The sequence below is a fragment of the Podarcis vaucheri genome (assembly GCF_965113315.1).
Source record: "Podarcis vaucheri genome assembly, chromosome: 4".
Taxonomy (NCBI): domain Eukaryota; kingdom Metazoa; phylum Chordata; class Lepidosauria; order Squamata; family Lacertidae; genus Podarcis; species Podarcis vaucheri.
Genome location: NC_138762.1, coordinates 85,685,471 through 85,704,386, shown reverse-complemented (window position 1 = coordinate 85,704,386; position 18,916 = coordinate 85,685,471). Strand labels below are relative to the sequence as shown.

Below are 18,916 nucleotides of genomic sequence, written 5' to 3'. Positions count from 1 at the left end.
TTTCCTGTTAAGATCTGCCCCTCTCTTGTCACATCCACCCACATGTCCTTCCATACAGCTGTTGTTTGTGACAGTATCCTGTTTGTCTGCTTCTCCCTGTGTTGTATCACTTCCTCTTGCATCCCACACTCCTTATCCTTATCTCTAACCATCTCTCTCTCTCTCTCTCTCTCTCTCTCTCTCTCTGTTTTTTAAAAAAGAAACATTTTTGAGATGGATGTGCGACTGGACAATCTTAGTGTTCCTAATTGGTATTCCAGGGATAAATACTTTATGGGTGTCATCTCTGAATATTTTTTGGCCATACATTTATACTATTTTAATCTATTATATGACCTTGTCTCCTTCCTGAGGTCATCACCGAAGGCCCTCTTAAGAGTTCCATCTGTGACAATCATCCATTCATGTTACCTTCATTCGAATGGCCTCCTTTTTATATAAAAAGGAGCAGGCTTTCTGTTAGCCCACAGAGCAGTTTCTGTGGCAGAGAAACAACCTCTTCCAAAGCCCTAGCTGACATAAGGTTGGTTGCGCAGGAGAGATTTTCCTTCTCTCTGCCCCTCATTGAAAACCTTCCCTCCCGTTGACAACAGTGGGAGGGAAAATAGCTGCACCATCTCCAGGGATGACGTATTTTTTGTTTGGTTTTATGGGGATACGTTGGGGAAACAGCAGGGTAGACACCGTGATCAGCATCCCCTCAGTTGCCCTCTTGGGATTGTTCCCTTTGCCTGTTTTTAATCTTCACGCTAATTAAGTTGAAGCTATTACTCTTATTTTGCTGCAGTTATCTGGAAAAACACATTATTGAATATGTGTTTATCATACTGTGTTCGTGCTCTTTTAAATCAAATTTGTACTGTTTGAACGTCGTTATTCTATCCTGCCACAGCTCACAATATAATATATTTTTTTAAAAATTAATGCAGATAACTTTGCTTTAGGAAACAGTTTGTTCCACACCAAGCAGAAAATGTCCTGCACTGCGTAGGACATACATTTTTTTCCAAGAGTTCCTGTGTCTATGGAGCATTTATAGTGCAATTATTTGTATCTCCTAATTTTTTATTATTATTATTTTCAGACTACAACTGATGGGAAACCTAAGATAATTGACATAATAGATACAACAGGCAGTGGTGATGTAAACACTTCAACTGTTGTAGAACCAAAAGATGGAGAAATCATTGGTCTTTCAGGAAGAACTCTGAAGGTAAAGGTTATTTTGAATTAAAGTTGGTGGCCTCTTCTGGGTCATCCTTCAGTTGAAAATTCCAAGATACTCTGTTTAAATATGACAGGAGGTTACAGATTTGAACCACAGGCAAAGTACTCTCCAGCTATATATACAGCAGGACGATCAGTAATCTCAAAACACTTTGAAAGTCCTAGTTGCGCTCCTAACATTTAATTGTACTTAAGTATCGTATTTATAAAAATTGCATTGGGGGAATACAAGGCCTAGTTCTTGTCTGTCTGAAGGAATGCCTTCTGTAGTGTACACTGAAATCATCCAGAGAATTTGCTTTACAGCTGCCCCTCTTAGTAGGTGGTCATAGGTCATCACGGTGACAGTCCACCAGTTGGGAAACAAGCCCCTGCCTAGAGTGCTTGTTTGTCTCCTTACTGGCTTTCAACTAGCAGCTGAAAGCTTTTCTTTTCAAATCGTTTCTTAATTGAATCTAGACTCAAGCCGGACTGTTTGCATTTTAAATTCTGTTGTTTTTGTATGCTGCATATGTTTTTGTATTCTGTTGTAAACTGCCCATGGAACTTTTCTGTTTATAATAATTCCCGAAAATTAACAGCATACGTAGAGATTGGCTCACTCAGAATGTGGCACACGCAAGTTGATACTTGATATTTATACTGAGGCTTGTGAAAAGATTTCAGAGTCTACATGGGAGCCAGATTCTCAAGACATTGTAGCTGTTCTAAATCCCCACTTCAAGATTTTACAAGCCCTGATAGCTTGGCCCTGGTGATTTACTTGTTTATTCAGTGCAGTCCTGTGGTTGCAGTCCAGAGAATGGACTGGCAGGAGTGAACCCTTGTACATTGAGATATTGCTTGCTGTTTTCACTGAACTGTTCCCACTGCCAGAGAAACAAGCTACTTTTTAAAAGAGCAGCTTCCCCCTTTGACACAAGAAACTGCAGTTCATCAAGAAAAGCTAAGGCTTTGTGGATTGTTCTCTTTCTCATATTTATTTATTTATTCATTCATTGCATCCCATCTTTGCTGTCTTCCATAGTAAAAGGTCAGCCCATTGGGTAATTTGCTGTTATGTTGAGGCCTAGAGTCTTCAAAGGCCTTGTTTGACTGACACCAGAGTAGTAAACTCTTAAGATGAAAAGAATATCCTCATGTTTGCCAGTAACACTCAAGGGTGCTCTGTAGTCATGCGCTTTAGATTTCTCTGGTGGCATTGTCAAGTTTTGCAACCTGATGCTATGCATGTTTACTTGGAAGGTCAATGGGTTGAAGCCAGTGGTGTCACTCAGCTGATGACAAGGCTTCCAACAGGAGAATAGGGTGGGGTTAATTTTAAGTGATTTCCCTTGCCTCCCAGTCTGCTGGGGAAGGCTACTCATCCTGCAGCAGATTGGGAAGACTACAGGGGGGAAGGGGAAATAGTTGAAAATTGCTTCTCTCCCCATTTTGTGATGGAACCCTTGCTGTCGGCTGGGTGACACAATTAGATATCACCGTATGAATTAACAACCCATATCAGTCCTACCCAGAGTAGACCCATTGAAGGTAGAGGACATGACTAACTTAGGTCCATTAATTTCAGTGGGTTTGAGTATAACTTAGTTTGATGCAGCCCAAAATCTACAGCTTCAGTCATATACTTAATGCATTTTTATAACATCATTATTTTTATTATTTATTAAAATTCTATACCACCCCTCATCTGAGGATCACCGAGTGGTTTACGATATAAAAACGGGGCAAATACCATGGTAACAAACAAAAACTACCACCACCACCCCCAGTTTAAAAGGCCATAGGTTGTTTAATTAGCCAATGGCCTGCAAGAAAAGGAATGTTTTTGCCTGGTGCCTAAAGCTACATAACGAAGATGCCAGGCAGGCCTCACTGGGGAGAGCATTCCACAAATAGGGAGCCACTGCAGAAAAGGCCCATTCTCATGTTGCCCTCGTCCCAACCTCATCTGGAGGAGGCACCCAAATAAGGGCCTCAGATGATGATCACAGAGTCCAGGTAGGTTCATATTGAGAGAGGTCATCCTTAAGGTATTGAGCCATTTCAGGCTTTATAGAGCAAAACCATCACTTTGAACTGGACCCAGAAACTGATTGGCAGCCAGTGCACTGGGGGCAGGATTGGCATTATATGCTCAAACCGTCTTTCACTGGTGAGCAGCCTGATCTCCTAATTCCGCACCAGTTGAAGTTTCCAAACTATCATCTGAGGCAGCCCCACGTATAACATGTTGTAGTAATCTGGCAGCGGTCATACAGGGCGACCAAAGCAATGTACCTATAAAAGAGACAAGCATTCCTGTAGCTATATAACAGAGAATATAAATTTGATTGTGAAAGAACTGAGAATAGGCTGGGCGTTAATTAATATTCTTTGAATTTTGTTGCACAATACTAATCTTATTTCTTAAGTCCTTTGCATGCATCCCAGGGGTAAGACCAATTGAACGCATTAGACTTAGTGGGATGTACAGTATATAGGCATATAGGATTTGGCTGTGAACAGGTTTCAGCAGTTCACCATTCTTATTGTATATATTTTGTGCATGATCACTGAGGTGGATAGAATGGACAAAATATGTAGATTCCTAAATTCTACCTTTTTCAGATCCCAACAGACTGGGTAAATCCTTCAGGAACATATCACATTGGCTTAAAAAATGGTTATGACTTCTACCCTAAAGCTCTCAAGGAAAGAATACAGGTAATTCTTTGCATCTTCATTTTTAAAGTCTTTAATTTGTACACAGGCTCTCTTTTTACACCAAATTAGGCTGCAAAAGTAGCAACAGTGCATTAGATTTGTTTGTTTGTATCTACACACCCAAACATTGTAGAACAAAAGTTTCATAGTACGAAAGTAGCGCATGATAGAAATTATGTTTGGCCTGAAACTTAAACATAAAATGCTGAATTTCTCTGGCAGATCACAACATTCCCATTTTAAAAGGGGGGGAATTGTTACTCTTTTAGCAAATATTCAAATAAAATGAAGTAGGATGGAATAAAACAAATTTATTAAAGTTATGTAAAATTTAAAAATAGCATTAAAACAAATTTAAAACCCTGAAAACAGTGGAATAAGCCTTAGGTTACAATCCAAAGCCCCAGTTTGCTGGGTGATGGTTTCATAGGGCAACAGACTCCCTCTAATTCTCCCAAAACAACTCTCCTGGTCTCTACCTTTTGATAGATTCCCACCGGAGGTAGCCTGCAGAAAGTCCCAAAACAGATCATTCTGGGGAAGTAGCTGAGCTGGCCTGGGTTTTAATGGATCTTTAGTTGACCTTATTGCCATCACTTTGCCCTGCTAGCCCAAACTAGGGAAGAGTGGTTTTGCCTCTCCCCCTTTTTCTCCAATAGGCATGAGTAGTGGGCATGTACTGCTGTGGTCATTCCCTGATATTTCCTACCCAGAGTTAGGATTGCTCTGTTAGACTCTCAAGCTCCCTCCTGCCCTTCTGTGCTGTGATTTCCCCTATTCCTTCCTGGTTGGCCAGTGTTTCAACCCGCAAGGTGTGTTTTGTACTTTCCCTATGTGATTTAACATGGCATGCAAGCCAGCCATTTTGGCACAAACCCTTTCTTTCATTTGAGTGTAAAAAGATGTCAGTGTTAAAATTCAGTATATCATCTCTTGCAGAAAGAACGCAAGGAAAAGCTTTGGGATCCTGTTCACAGATTGGTGCTCGCAGAAGCTTGCAGGAAACAAGATGAGTTTGAAGCTGCTCAGAGCTCTCCATCACAGGTTACTATTTTAGAACGAACACCCCTAAGAAACATTGTTCTGTGTGACATCCGTTGTTGCTCAAGCAGATTTCCACTCACACAACAGAACGTCACACAAAGGGAGGGTCCCCCTCAAGCTTCTAGAACATATTTTGGAATTTGAAGAGGGAGGAAGAAGAAAGGGTGTCTTGTTTCATGGGTGGAAGTCCATTCTGTTTGTGTCCAGCCACCCTTGCATAAGACCCTGTGATCCATTTTGTAATAATATACACGCAGGTACACGCAGGGATGTGGGTGGCGCTGTGGGTTAAACCACAGAGCCTAGGACTTGCCAATCAGAAGGTCAGCGGTTCGAATCCCCGTGGCGGGGTGAGCTCCCATTGCTCGGTCCCTGCTCCTGCCAACCTAGCAGTTTGAAAGCACGTCGAAGTGCAAGTAGATAAATAGGCACTGCTCCGGCGGGAAGGTAAACAGCGTTTCCGTGTGCTGCTCTGGTTCGCCAGAAGCGGCTTAGTCATGCTGGCCACATGATCCGGAAGCTGTACGCCGGCTCCCTCGGCCAATAAAGCGAGATGAGCGCCGCAATCCCAGAGTCGGTCACGACTGGACCTAATGGTCAGGGGTCCCTTTACCCTTTACCTAACTTCCACCTTTCTCTGCAGGCTTCATCTGCACTGCGTTGTGCGGATGAGGTTTCTGTCTTGGGCTATGATGCTCCGTTGCACATGGCATATGCTTATGTAGCTGTGATTTGGGTCTAACTGTATGTAAGCAATCTGTTCAGATATATCTGGTTTCAGAAAATGGGGGGGGGCACACTGGAGTGAAGATATCATTCGGTATGAACAGGCTGCATCTTCATTTGTAATTTATGCCCTCAGCTCCCACTGAAGCGAGTGATACGCACATGGCACAGCTGAATCTGGGCATCATTGCGTTAGCATACTTTATGACAAATTCTCATCTTTCAGGAAAGCAAACTGATGAAGGAAGAGCTTCAGAGTCAAGTGGAGTTGCTGAATTCTTTTGAGAAAAAATACAGTGATCCTGGCCCTGTATATGACTGCTTGGTGTGGCATGATGGTGAAACTTGGAGGTAATTTTTTTTTTATGCCCTTAAAAAACATATTGTCCCTAGCTATGCTCACCTTATCTGATATTTTGAAGCCGACGGCAACCAAAATGATTAATGGGATAGAGACACCCTCCAATAAGGAAAGTTTACGGCGTTTGGACAGAGAGAAGTGTTTTCTTCCTTTCTCATTACACCAGAACTCAAAGCCGTCCAGTGAAACTGAATGCTAGAAGATTTAGGGCAAACAAATGAAAGTAGCTTTGAAGCAGGGGTGAAGAACCTGTAGCCCTCGAGGTGTTATTGGACTCAGTTACCAACAGCTCAGTCAGTGGTGGGGGGTGGTATAGTCTTAATGACATCAGGAGGGCCACAGGTCAGTCACCCCTTCTTTGAAGCCTGACCACTAACTGGGCCAAATGCCACCCTGCCCAGGACTGCTACCACTTACTTGGGTGCCAGTTTTTAAGGTTAATCAGCTGGAGTGAAAATAGTTCCACGTAGGAGGTGCCTGATGTTGCTGATCTTTTAGCAGAGGGGATGAAGTGAGCCACCCTCATTTCTTCCATTGAGGTACACAGCTGGAACGGCGGCTACCAAGTGACAGGGGGTACGTTGGATGTTTACTAGGGGCCTGTGCGTTACCAATGCTTATTTTCACAAATAAAGCAGTTTGGGAACTTGCTCTTCAGTCCTGCCTAGAGCTGCTGTACAACCGGTGAGGCACAAAAAAACTAAATACCTTATTTTCCGGCATATAAGACGACTGGGCGTATAAGACGACCCCCAACTTTTCCAGTTAAAATTTAGAGTTTGGGATATACTTGCCGTATAAGACTACCCCTTTCCAATGCACACCAAATACAAATTAAAAAACCAGTCTCTAGTCCGGCTTGGAAATCCACTCCACTTCCCAGTGGCCGGCGGCTTCTGGAGCCAATTTTCAAGCATATTTCTGCTTCATCTAGAGAGCTTGGTGTCCTCTGATTTAATTTGCTGTTGTTTTATCCTTTGGTGGGGAGTTGCTGCAGGAGCTGCTGCTGTAGCCGGCGTATAAGACGACCCCCGATTTGAGAAGATTTTCCTGGGTTAAAAAGTAGTCTTATATGCCAGAAAATACAGTAGTGTGTTTTGGAGCAGGCAGTGTGGCTGATCAGGAAGCCCTAAACTGATGAACTCTTTCATTTGTGGAATCAGGTTCATAAACTTGGGAACCATTGCATGTATTGGAATGGCAGGATATTAATTACCCTTTTTGGATAGTTCAATACAAGGAAAGAAAACTGTTAACTTGCAAGGTGTGTATATGTTCTTTTCTCTAGAGCTTGTATAGATTCAAGTGAAACTGGTGACTTTTCTAACTGCACAGTTTTACGCAACTACAAGGAAGGTCAAGAATTTGGATCGTTTGGCACGTCGGAGATGTTGAATTACTCTGTCAATATCTATGATGAAGGGAACTTGCTCTCGATTGTTACCAGTGGAGGTAAGCTTAATCATCCAGAAACAATTCTTCAGTGTCCTTCATTTTCTTCCTTTTCTAAATGTATAGTTTGCTCTGTTTGGAAGGCTAATGTTTCAGATAAATTAGATAAGATAAAAGGGAGGAGCCATTGTGTTAACACTCAGTTTCAAAGGTCAATCCATAAGTGGTAAGACGTGCTCACAGGCAGATCTACAAAAAGTCTGAGCATATTTTAATCACTCCAATGCAATACCTGAGTGAAGAGCTCCACCGATGTGGTTGCAGTTTGCCACATTGCATGAACAACCTTCACAACCATCCCTTAACACATGGAACTACATATTCATGATTTTCTGTGAACCGCCCTGAGACCTCTGGGTATAGGGCAGTATATAAATTCAAAATAAATGAATGCATGAATGAATAATCATGAGCATTTATATAGCTGCACACATGGACTAAAGTAGTCTATGAAAGATGAACATTCCTTTATTGCCACGTTTGGAGCCCGTTTGCAGAACAGCTATCGGGAATGCTTTTCCCAGTGCAGCTGTTATGCTAAATGTTATATCAAAGATCATATTGAAAGGGCTTTGTCAGGATTGCTTTGTAAGTGGTGGTAAGGAAAGCTGTATACCCAAACTTGTATGAAAAAAGTGGTTCCGCTCTTTTGATGTGCATTGTCTTTATTCTTTCAGGAGCACATGGGACGCATGTTGCTAGCATAGCTGCTGGGTATTTTCCAGATGAACCAGATCGTAACGGGGTGGCCCCTGGTGCACAAATTCTCGCAATTAAGATTGGTGATACGAGATTAAGCACCATGGAAACTGGCACTGGCCTTATCAGAGCTGTAAGTATTGGCAGAGTTGCTACATGGAAGACTATAGAATCATAGGATTGACAAGGATCATCTAGGCCAATTCCCTGCCATGCAGGAATCTTGCCCAGCGTGGGACTCAAACCTCAGCTATCTCAGACAACGCTAGTACATGTCATGTGTCAATGTGTTTTTGGAGGGGAGGTAGAATTTTGTTCATTAAATTTTGTTCCAGTTGTCCATGAAATTCCCCTTTACTTCAATGGAACAGTAGTTCTTTGGAAATGAAGAAGTGCACACTTGCTTTCAGAGTACCACTGCCAAGCGATTAGCATGAGTGTACATAGCAATCGGCTAAAAATAATTCTGAGCGGTCACTAGTGGCAAAGAGTGAAAGGTCACACACATTTTAATTTAAACAAGAGATAGCCAGCTGCTTCAATTAAATCCTCCTCAGACAAGCTGCCTGAGGATCACAGGCACACACTATTTATATTAAGCATTTTCGCCCCATTCTTCGGTCGAAAGGCTGCTGGAGTAGCTTAGTGGAAAAATATGACCCTGCACATTGACCGAGGAGGAGTCATTCATCTAATCAGGTCTCCTCTTCCTGCCATCTGCTGAAAGAGCTGTGTCATAACCACCTACCAAAAACTTTAAAGATGCTGTGTCAGACACACCTTTGTAAGAAGGCAGACCCGCCACCAAAAAGACCCTTGTTTTGGTCCCCAAGTGGGTAATACCAGCTGATGATGATGATGATGATGATGATAACAACAACAACAACAACAACAACAACAACAACAACAACAACAATATTTATACCCTGCCCATCTGGCTGAGTTTCCCCAGCCACTCTGGGCAGCTCCCAATCGAGTGTTAAAACAATTCAGCATTAAATATTAAAAACTTCCCTAAACAGGGAGCTGTTTCTTAAAAGTTGTATGTGATCCTAGTAAAAATGCCAGTTAGCAATATCATGCAAGCAGACAGTATGCATTGTAGTTTAAGCGTTGCAATTCTCTTAACTTCAACAGATGATAGAAATAATAAAATATAAGTGTGACCTTGTCAACTACAGCTACGGAGAAGCAACTCACTGGCCAAATGCTGGGTGAGTAGACTACGTTTTTATGACCCTTACTTTGTTCCGTTGTGGGTAGCCAGCTCCAGTATCCTAGTTTTCAGCTTTCATCTACCGGAGTGTCTCTTGATTTGCACGTGGTTCAAGGGAGTCTTGTTGTGCCCCAGATCACTGGCCGATTCCACTTTCAAAGCCTAGGACACGGGTAGGCAAACTAAGGCCTGGGGGCCGGATCCGGCCCAATTGCCTTCTAAATCCGGCCTGCGGACAGTCCGGGAATCAGCATGTTTTTACATGAGTAGAATGTGCCCTTTTATTTAAAATGCATCTCTGGGTTATTTGTGGGGCATAGGAATTCGTTCATTTCCTCCCCCCAAAATATAGTCCGGCCCCCCACAAGGTCTGAGGGACAGTAGACTGGCCCCCTGCTGAAAAAGTTTGCTGAGCCCTGGCCTAGGAGCTGGGAAGAGGTGGAGGCTCATTGAAGATGCAGCCACTGCAAAACGGTGTGTGTAACATGAAGGAAACAGAGTAATGGGGGCAGCCAGCAGGACCCAGGAGTCATTCATTTAATGTGGCAGCACTTCTGCCTTGGAAGACTGTGTCCTCTTTTAAATACTTGCTGAGAGCTATTCTGTTTCAGTGGGCCTATTCAGACATGTGATTTGGACGCTATCTATTTCCCCCGTCTGTTTTACATGTTATATTGAATTGTTTTTAGGTATTTTTAACAGTTAATATAGGGACGCGGGTGGCACTGTGGGTTAAACCACAGAGCCCTAAGGCTTGCCAATCAGAAAGTCGGCGGTTCGAATCCCCGTGACGGGGTGAGCTCCCATTGCTCGGTCCCTGCTGCTGCCAACCTAGCAGTTCGAAAGCATGTCAAAGTGCAAGTAGATAAATAGGTACCGCTCCGGCGGGAAGGTAAACAGTGTTTCTGTGCGCTGCTCTGGTTTCATCAGAAGCGGCTTAGACATGCTGGCCACATGACCCGGAAGCTGTATGCTGGCTCCCTCAGCCAATAAAGCAAGATGAGCGCCTCAACCCCAGAGTCGGCCACGACTGGACCTAATGGTCAGGGATCCCTTTACCTTTACCTTTTAACAGTTAATGTATACGTTAATCTTTTATTTTGTATTTTTTTAATCATAGAGGTGTTTGCTGCCTTAGACTCCTTAGGAGGAATATAAATTCAATAAATAAAAAATAAATAAATCTAAGTTGCCAGCTTAGTGCTTCTCCAACTTGGGTTCCCATGTTACAGACTGGTTGGATGCAGAGGAATGGGGGGAAGAACCAGCTGGGGAAGCCCCAAGGGAAGAAGGCTGAGGGCCTGGGGAGTAGCCGTGGGACAATGATGAGTGGTCAAAGGGGGGGGACCAGGAAAAGACTGGGAGGAGGTGTCGGAAGCTGGAGAAGTAACAGGGTTTGGTGAGTGGGGGGAGTCTGTGGCAGAGAGAAGTCCAGAATCAGGCAGAAGCTGAAGTAGGAGAGGAGGGAGGCCAAGAGGCAGAGAGGAGTCTGGCTAGTGAAGAAACAGAAATGTCTCTCCCTCCTTCAACAAGCTCCTTTCCCCACTGGTCTCCCAGAACCAGGAGAGGCATGAAAAGGGCAGAGGAAAAGTTGGCTTCGCACAGGCACAGTCTCACATGGCTTGGGGAAAGCCCTGGAGGGGAGGGGACTTAGGCAGCTGTGGGTAGGTGGGGACCTTCAGTCCTGGCAACTGCTTCATGGGGGCAAGACTTGCTAGAGATGAATTGCTGTGCTCATTAGGCCTGACACTCCTGTGCAGATCCTCTTTTGGCTAATAAAGAGTTAACTCCAACTTGCTAAGAGTGATTTACTGCTGGCTCACTCCTCTCATGGGACTACAACTCCCATCATCCCTAGCTAGCAGGACCAGTGGTCAAGGATGATGGCGGTTGTAGTCCAACAACAGCTGGAGACTCAAGTTTGAGAAACAGTGTGCTAGCTCATAATTTTAAAGGGAGGCACTACAGGAAGTTATCAGGTGAAGTCAGTGTACTAGATTTTCCAGTCAAATATGTTGGCCACCTACAGATACCTCGGGGACGGGGAACTGAGGGCCTTGGGTTATTGCGGTCATGCAGGGCAGTATGTGGAAGGGTTGTTGCTTGCAGCAGGGATGGGCAGAACGTAGATTGGGAATTACTGGTTGATTGCTCTCTGGCTGACGTGCAGTAAATTGGCAAATGCTTCTGGTTCCTCTTTTCTTTTTTAAGAATAGCAACCACCAGGCAATTTTTCCACCTAAATTAGAAATTGCTAGGCTCAACAATTGCTCAGAAGCACCCTGTTCTTTAATTCGAAGTGCATGTATTTCAAGCTCTGGTTGGTAGATCTTGGGGGTTCTAGTAGAAAAACAAAAGTAGGTCTGAAGAGTCTGCCCATGGGGCTGTTGAAGGAGGACACAGTTGCCCTGTGACTTGGAGGGTTTAAAAATATTTTTTGCTTTTGCTTTTTTGCGCAGAAGTGACACCCAGTGAAAAGCGCACACTAATACAGAATTTGACATTATAACATTTTCTTGCCAAGTGATCCACAGCTTTAGTTTTGGATCAACTCCCACACTCTAATCAAGGCTTTTGGGATGGGAGGCACCTTTGGGTGTTTTTTTCCGGACAACCTGAGGAGCAGTCTGTTTGACTACATTCCCAAATGCTTTAGATTAATAAGGGCAGGGTGCTCATCCGTTACCGCTTTTCTTGAAACGGCCCTCTTTCTGTTGGATGCCCTGGCCTTTCTGCATCCATACAGTGATGCCACAGAGCTGCGTAAGTGGCATCCACTGCCAAGAAGTGGGCAGTATGTTGCAAATAGTAAAAGGCTTTAGGCTGCAGCATGCAGAGATCTTTCGTTGACATTTTAAATGGTTTTACTGAAGGAGTTTCATAGATAACAAGGGCACATACAACATCTCTGTTCTCAGTTGATAGAGATCGTTCTAGAGGTCATTTACATTCATTCAGCGTGAGACACTGCTGTCATAGACATGGGATGGAATGAATCGGGGAGAGATGGGGGGAAGAAAAATGATTTTTCCATTCTTTGCTTCACATATGTGCAGAATTTTTGTGTCAGCATCATGAGGATAGGTTCTTTGTTACTTTCTTTTGGCGCTGTGAGAAGTTGGAGAGTAAATCGCTTGGCGGTTCCATTTATCATAAAGCAGTATAGGAATGTTTTTAAATAAGTAGGAATCTGTTCAATGAAAACTGTCCAGCTCTGCCTATGAGCATTTTTCACAGGAGAAGAAGACAAGCAAAAAGGCCACCTGCTCAAGCTTTTTCCTTTCTTTCTTGCAACTCTTCTAGGAGAATATGTGAAATTATAAATGAAGCTGTATGGAAACACAATGTAATCTATGTTTCAAGCGCTGGCAACAATGGTCCTTGCCTTTCAACAGTTGGTTGCCCAGGTGGAACTACATCTAGTGTGATTGGCAAGTATTTTTATTACTATATTTCTAATGACATAACAATTCTGAGAATGGAAAGAAACCAATATTTTATTGAGGCTGGGAATAGGTTTGGTGATAAGACCTTGTATTCTCAACCCCTTCATCTTCCAAATAACATTCCAGGTGTTGGTGCTTACGTATCACCTGATATGATGGTTGCTGAGTATTCCTTGCGAGAGAAACTTCCTGCAAATCAGTACACTTGGTCATCTCGAGGTCCTAGGTAAGTGATATATAGATTCGTGAGCTCATATGAGGCGTCGCATTATTTGACAAAATCTGCCTGAAAGTAAGAGTTTGGATTGAATTTGATATCCCGCCTTTCACTCCCTTTAAGGAGTCTCAAAGCGGCTAACATTCTCCTTTCCCTTCCTCCCCCACAACAAACACTCTGTGAGGTGAGTGGGGCTGAGAGACTTCAGAGAAGTGTGACTGGCCCAAGGTCACCCAGCAGCTGCAGGTGGAGGAGCGGAGACGCGAACCCGGTTCCCCAGATTACGAGACTACCGCTCTTAACCACTACACCACACTGAAAGTAAAGGGAAAATGTGGTTTTTAAAAACCTCGCTGATCTCTGGGCCCTGTACTGATGTAATAGGAATGACTCCTGAGATAGTTTTGCAGCTTCCTGCTTATCGTAGTGAAAAATAGATGCTGAGCTTTGAAATATCAAATGCTGCAAAGGTGGTCATGATCAGAATAAGCAACACAGCCCAAGAAACCTTGTGTAATTTATCTATCAGTTACAAGATCAGGCCTTTTTCTTTTTTTCAAATTTCCGATACTTTGCCAAGAGCCTAGTAAGTAAGAAAGAATCAAATCCTAATTGATTTTATTCAGAGAAGTGTTTGAGAAAAGACATTATTCCAGAAGAGAGAGGAGTGGGATGAGGAGATAAAGGGTTTCAGGTAGTGGGTAGATACAGGCAACCATTTACCAAGTGGTAACTTAGTATAATAAATAATAATAATAAAATATTTCTTGTATGCCACTCATCAGACTGGGTTGGCCCAGCCACTCTGGGCAGCTTCCAACAAAATACAAAGGGACAAAACAAAACGTCAAACATTAAAAGCTTACAACTTGGCAAAGTAGTTGTTTCATCCTGTCAAGTAGTGAGTGTCTGTAGCTGAGTAGCAGGGCCAATGCATAAGGTTCTGGCTTCAATCTCCAGTTAAAGGTTCCCAATAAACAGTGGCTAGGAAAAATCTCACCCTTGTATGCTAGAGAGCCTCTTGCCAGTCAGTGGACATTTGGACTATGTATGTAAACCAAAAGTAGCTCCATATGCTCAGATGAAGTGTGTGTTGCCAGGTGTACATATCCTTCTGTAAGTGGATTAAAAAACTGAATAAAAAAAATCAAGAGAGAGGAGATAGGTGACCATTTCCCCCCCCCCCCATTGCTGGACAATATAGATGGTCAGTATCAAGTGATTGTATGCACACCACGGTAAGTCACTGCTTGGTAGGCTGTCATCTATATTAATGCAGCATGTTGATGGATTAGCATTCATGTATTTAGGATTCTCTTACGGGAGTCAGAAGGGGATTTTGCATGGTTTCGTCTGTGTATGACTCTAAAAGAGGAATAATTGAACAGCTTATGACAGGCTTCCTCAACCTCGGCCCTCCAGATGTTTTGAGACTACAGTTCCCATCATCCCTGACCACTGGTCCTGCTAGCTGGGTATCATGGGAGTTGTAGGCCAAAAACATCTGGAGGGCCAAGGCTGAGGAAGCCTGGCTTATGAAGTAACAGGTGGGTTGTTGGTGTATTAACTATATTTTTGCTCTATTTTCTATTAATTTCAGTACTGATGGAGCACTGGGAGTAAGCATCAGCGCACCTGGAGGCGCTATTGCCTCTGTCCCAAACTGGACATTACGAGGGACACAGCTCATGAATGGCACATCGATGTCTTCACCGAACGCATGTGGTGGTATTGCCTTGGTACTATCAGGTAATGTGGAACACCACTGTTTAAAGCAAGGTTCATTTTGGTTAAAGCAAAAGAGTGTTTCATAACGTGCAAGAAATTCATATGATAATGAAGATTCATTTTGTGAGGAGCATTTCTCTTATTGCTGTCAATGAATTCCCCACCCCTTTTCTCTGTTACAGGACTTAAAGCTAATGATGTGCGCTACACTGTTCATTCGGTCAGGAGAGCGCTGGAAAATACTGCGGTGAAGGTGGAAAACATACAGGTGTTTGCGCAAGGACATGGTGTTATTCAGGTAATTACAAGCTGGAGCGCAAATAAACATATCCTGTTGTAGTCATCAATACTGTCTCATCAGTCTTTTAGGTCAGCTGAAGAACAAATCTATTTGTTGATCAACAAATGTATCCCTGGTCTTCCACTCCAGTATTTGAGGTTTAGCATAAAAATTTTCCTGTACTACTTCCTATATTTCTTCCTTGTTTTCAGTTGGCTCTCATTCAAACCTAATGGCTTACCATGTATCCCTGGTCTTCCACTCCAGTATTTGAGGCTTAGCATAAAATTTTTCCTGTACTACTTCCTATATTTCTTCCTTGTTTTTAGTTGGCTCTCATTCAAACCTAATGGCTTACCAGACAATACTGAAGCTGCAAACTAAGTGCTAAAACAAATGCTTGAAAACAATGCTTGAGGCAAGAGGCGATGCCTGATACACATTTTTTATTTTATTTATTGAATTTATACCCCCAGGTCTAAGAGCAGTTCACGGAATAAAATGAAGATCTAAAACCACAAAATATATAATAAAATGAAAACAACAACCCAATACCCCCACACACAAAAAAACCATATTTTAAAACCGCATAGGATGTAAATTGGATCAACCGAAGGCCTGGTTAAAAAGGAACGTTTTTGCCTGGCGCCTAAAGGTGTATAATGAAGACGCCATGTGAACTTACCTGGGGAAAGCATTCCACACACAGGGAGCCACTGCAGAGAAGGCCCATTCGGTGTTGCAACCCTCTGAACCTCTTGAGGAGGATCTCAGGGGCCGGATAGGTTCATATGGGAAGAGACAGTCCTTGAGGTATTGCGGTCCTGAGCTGTTTAAGTGGCTTCTTTTATTTCCTCATAACCCGTTTTATTCATTGCTCTTTTCATTGTTCTTTTGCTACCAGTTAGTTGATTGCAATCCTATGCACATTTAGTGGGAGTAAATCCCATTGAACACAGGCTTAGCAAAGACCCTGTGTTGTGGAAGTTTTTCTGTCTACTGTGTTTCTCACACAGTTTGGCATATGGTGTTACTGCTTATCCTTATATCCTGCTTTTGAAAGAGCATGCTGCTGAATACCCACAGAAACACTATTTAAAATATGATAATTTGAAATCCAACCAGATTTGAAAGAGATAGAAAGTGATCACACAATAAAGTATAAACAATCCTCTACAGTGCCAGCTTAGCTGAGAAGGTCCTCCTAAAAGGGAATATAGTGGTACCTCAGGTTACATACGCTTCAGGTTACATACACTTCAGGTTACAGACTCCACTAACCCAGAAATAGTGCTTCAGGTTAAGAACTTTGCTTCAGGATGAGAACAGAAATTGTGCTCTGGCAGTGCGGCAACAGCAGGAGGCCCCATTAGCTAAAGTGGTGCTTCAGGTTAAGAATGGACCTCCGGAACGAATTAAGTACTTAACCCGAGGTACCACTGTATCTTCATCCCTTTTCTAATAGGGTGAAATGAGCTGTCCAGGTGTTCTCGCTGCTGGGTCTCTCTTGGCAAGGGCCTCTCCCAGGGAAGTTGACTTACTGAAAACATTTCCCCTTGCCTTTGAACTGTTGGGGCTCTTTTTCTTCTTTAGAAAGGCTGTGGGGCACATTTTGAAGACGTTTCGTGCTTTCCTGCCAAGCTGGAAAGAGCCTTGCCCCGTGGAAACACTACGAAGGGCGCTGAATTACCACTTTTAAGCCGACATGGGCATGAAAGTCATAGGTTTTTTTTAAAAATGATGATTTCCATGGGCTTCCACATTTTCAGTAAATTCCCTTTTGATTTCCCTCCCCGCCCCTCTCTCAATAGGTTGATAAAGCCTATGACTACCTCATCCAGAACTCAACATTTGCTGACAACATAGGCTTCACCATTACTGTTGGCAACAACCGTGGAATCTACCTCAGAGATCCTGCCCAGGTAGCTGTGCCTTCTGACCATGGTGTTGGCATAGAGCCCTTCTTCCCTGAAAACACAGGTAGGAAAGGTGCAGCGATATTAAATATTTTCACGGCTGAACAAAGGGGAAAGTACGGGCTTATGTTTAAGTTTGCCATAAAATCACAAGAAAACTTTTAAATTTAAAATCCCGTGTCTTTATAATTTCTTCCTAAACTTTGCACATTCTTCTTCCAGACAACGCTGACAGGATATCTCTCCAGCTTCATTTAGCTTTAACTTCAAACGCATCCTGGGTTCAGTGCCCTACTCATCTGGAGCTCATGAACCAATGTAGACATATTAACATTCGCGTGGATCCGCGTGGCCTGCGAGAAGGAGTTCACTATACAGAGGTATTGTCTCTCTTTTTTTTGCAAATTATATCTTATTAGTTTTCAAAAAAAATAATGAATTTACATCCAATGAATACAATTTAATACAAATGTAAAGTTAACTTCCTGCTCTGTTGGTTGGTTTTGGGGGGTTTTTTGGCTGTGTTTCCCTCCCTCCCCCCCCCTTCTTGCAGCAATTTAAGTAAATTCCTTTACTTAAAATTGTTTAACATTTTATCTTTTATTATTTTCATTTATCCTTTTCCATGGGCCGTTCATATTTCAGTTAGTGCTCGTAACTATAACATGTTTCTGATAAATCCCATATAATTACTCTTCACTGGCCTTTTTAGTCTTGGGATGTAAACTTTCCACCAGTTTGGGTTGGGCTCTTGACAATCATTTGACAGAGCAGGCGTCCTCCACAAATCACCCCCTGTAGCACTGGCAAGAGGACAGTAACAAAGTTCAGCTTGAATTGCTCCAAGGGGCTGTTTGCAGAGGTAGGGTTTCAGAGAGGTGATTCCTTCAGTCTTCTGCAGATAAGATTTGGGGCAGAGGGAAACATTTTAGGAACACGTGTTCAAGAAGCATTGTGAATAAGTTTGAACTAACAGGCCCTAGGCCAGGGGTGATGTCACGGGACTGCCAGGGAATGCCTTTGAGGAGCAGGAACAGTCGAAGAGGAAGTGACGGGAGGGGAAGAGGGAGAGAGCCAGGAGGCGGAAAGGCTCTCTGATGCTGAAGCAGAGCTCCAGCACCGCACAGGAAGTTCAGGAACAGATGGTGAGCCTGTGCCGTCTGCACAGGAGAGGAGAGGGTTAAAACGGAGGGAGGAGAGACGTCCCATGAAACTTCCCCGCCTTTTCTGTTGGAGGAGAAGCTGGAGAAGGCCACTCCCCGAATCTGAACCAGACGATTCGGACGCATGATTGTAATGTGCTGCTTGTACATAAGTAAATAAAGAACTGTAAATATCTCTGAGTGAGCAGAGGTGCTTATTGCGAAGAGCATACACAAGCCATCACAGGCAGGCAACCTAGGGCCCGGGGACTGGATGCGGCCCAATCGCCTTCTCAATCTGGCCCGTGGACGGTCCGGGAATCAGCATGTTTTTACATGAGTAGAATGTGTGCTTTTATTTAAAATGCACCTCTGGGTTATTTGTGGGGCACAGGAATTCCTTCTCCCCCCCCCCAAAAAAAATATAGTCCAGCCCTCCACATGGTCTGAGGAACGGTGGACCGGCCCAAGGCTGCAAAAGGTTGCTGACCCCTGCCCTAGGCTGTCAAAAATTATGTGCATTTGTTCACAAGGTGAAAGGGAAACAGATTGGCGTGTGTTCATTAGAGGACTATATTTCATGTGTTAGGGCAAAGGTGGCCAACACAATGTCTTCTAGAAGTTTGTGCAGCTCCCATTGACTCGTCTAGCTGGGGCTGAATGGAGTTGTAGTCCTACAGAATGTGGAGGGCACCCTATTGGCTATGCCTGCGGTAGAGTTCTAGAGTTCCAGGAAATATAATTGTAAAAGATTAA

The 18,916-nt window shown here is 43.3% G+C and overlaps 1 protein-coding gene across 3 annotated transcripts in view; it reads left to right on the top strand.

Moving 5' to 3' along the window:
* The window catches only part of TPP2 (tripeptidyl peptidase 2), a 42,870-nt gene that overhangs the window by 4,025 nt on the left and 19,929 nt on the right, over nucleotides 1–18,916 (top strand). For all 3 annotated transcript variants that reach the window (XM_082218549.1, XM_082218550.1, XM_082218551.1), the window contains exons 2-14: nucleotides 1,085–1,213; nucleotides 3,838–3,933; nucleotides 4,873–4,977; nucleotides 5,930–6,054; nucleotides 7,353–7,516; nucleotides 8,194–8,348; nucleotides 9,353–9,429; nucleotides 12,735–12,862; nucleotides 13,004–13,103; nucleotides 14,695–14,843; nucleotides 15,005–15,120; nucleotides 16,914–17,082; nucleotides 17,241–17,398. In XM_082218549.1, coding sequence (XP_082074675.1) covers nucleotides 1,085–1,213; nucleotides 3,838–3,933; nucleotides 4,873–4,977; nucleotides 5,930–6,054; nucleotides 7,353–7,516; nucleotides 8,194–8,348; nucleotides 9,353–9,429; nucleotides 12,735–12,862; nucleotides 13,004–13,103; nucleotides 14,695–14,843; nucleotides 15,005–15,120; nucleotides 16,914–17,082; nucleotides 17,241–17,398 — 1,671 coding nt within the window. The remainder of the gene's footprint in view (nucleotides 1–1,084; nucleotides 1,214–3,837; nucleotides 3,934–4,872; nucleotides 4,978–5,929; nucleotides 6,055–7,352; nucleotides 7,517–8,193; nucleotides 8,349–9,352; nucleotides 9,430–12,734; nucleotides 12,863–13,003; nucleotides 13,104–14,694; nucleotides 14,844–15,004; nucleotides 15,121–16,913; nucleotides 17,083–17,240; nucleotides 17,399–18,916) is intronic.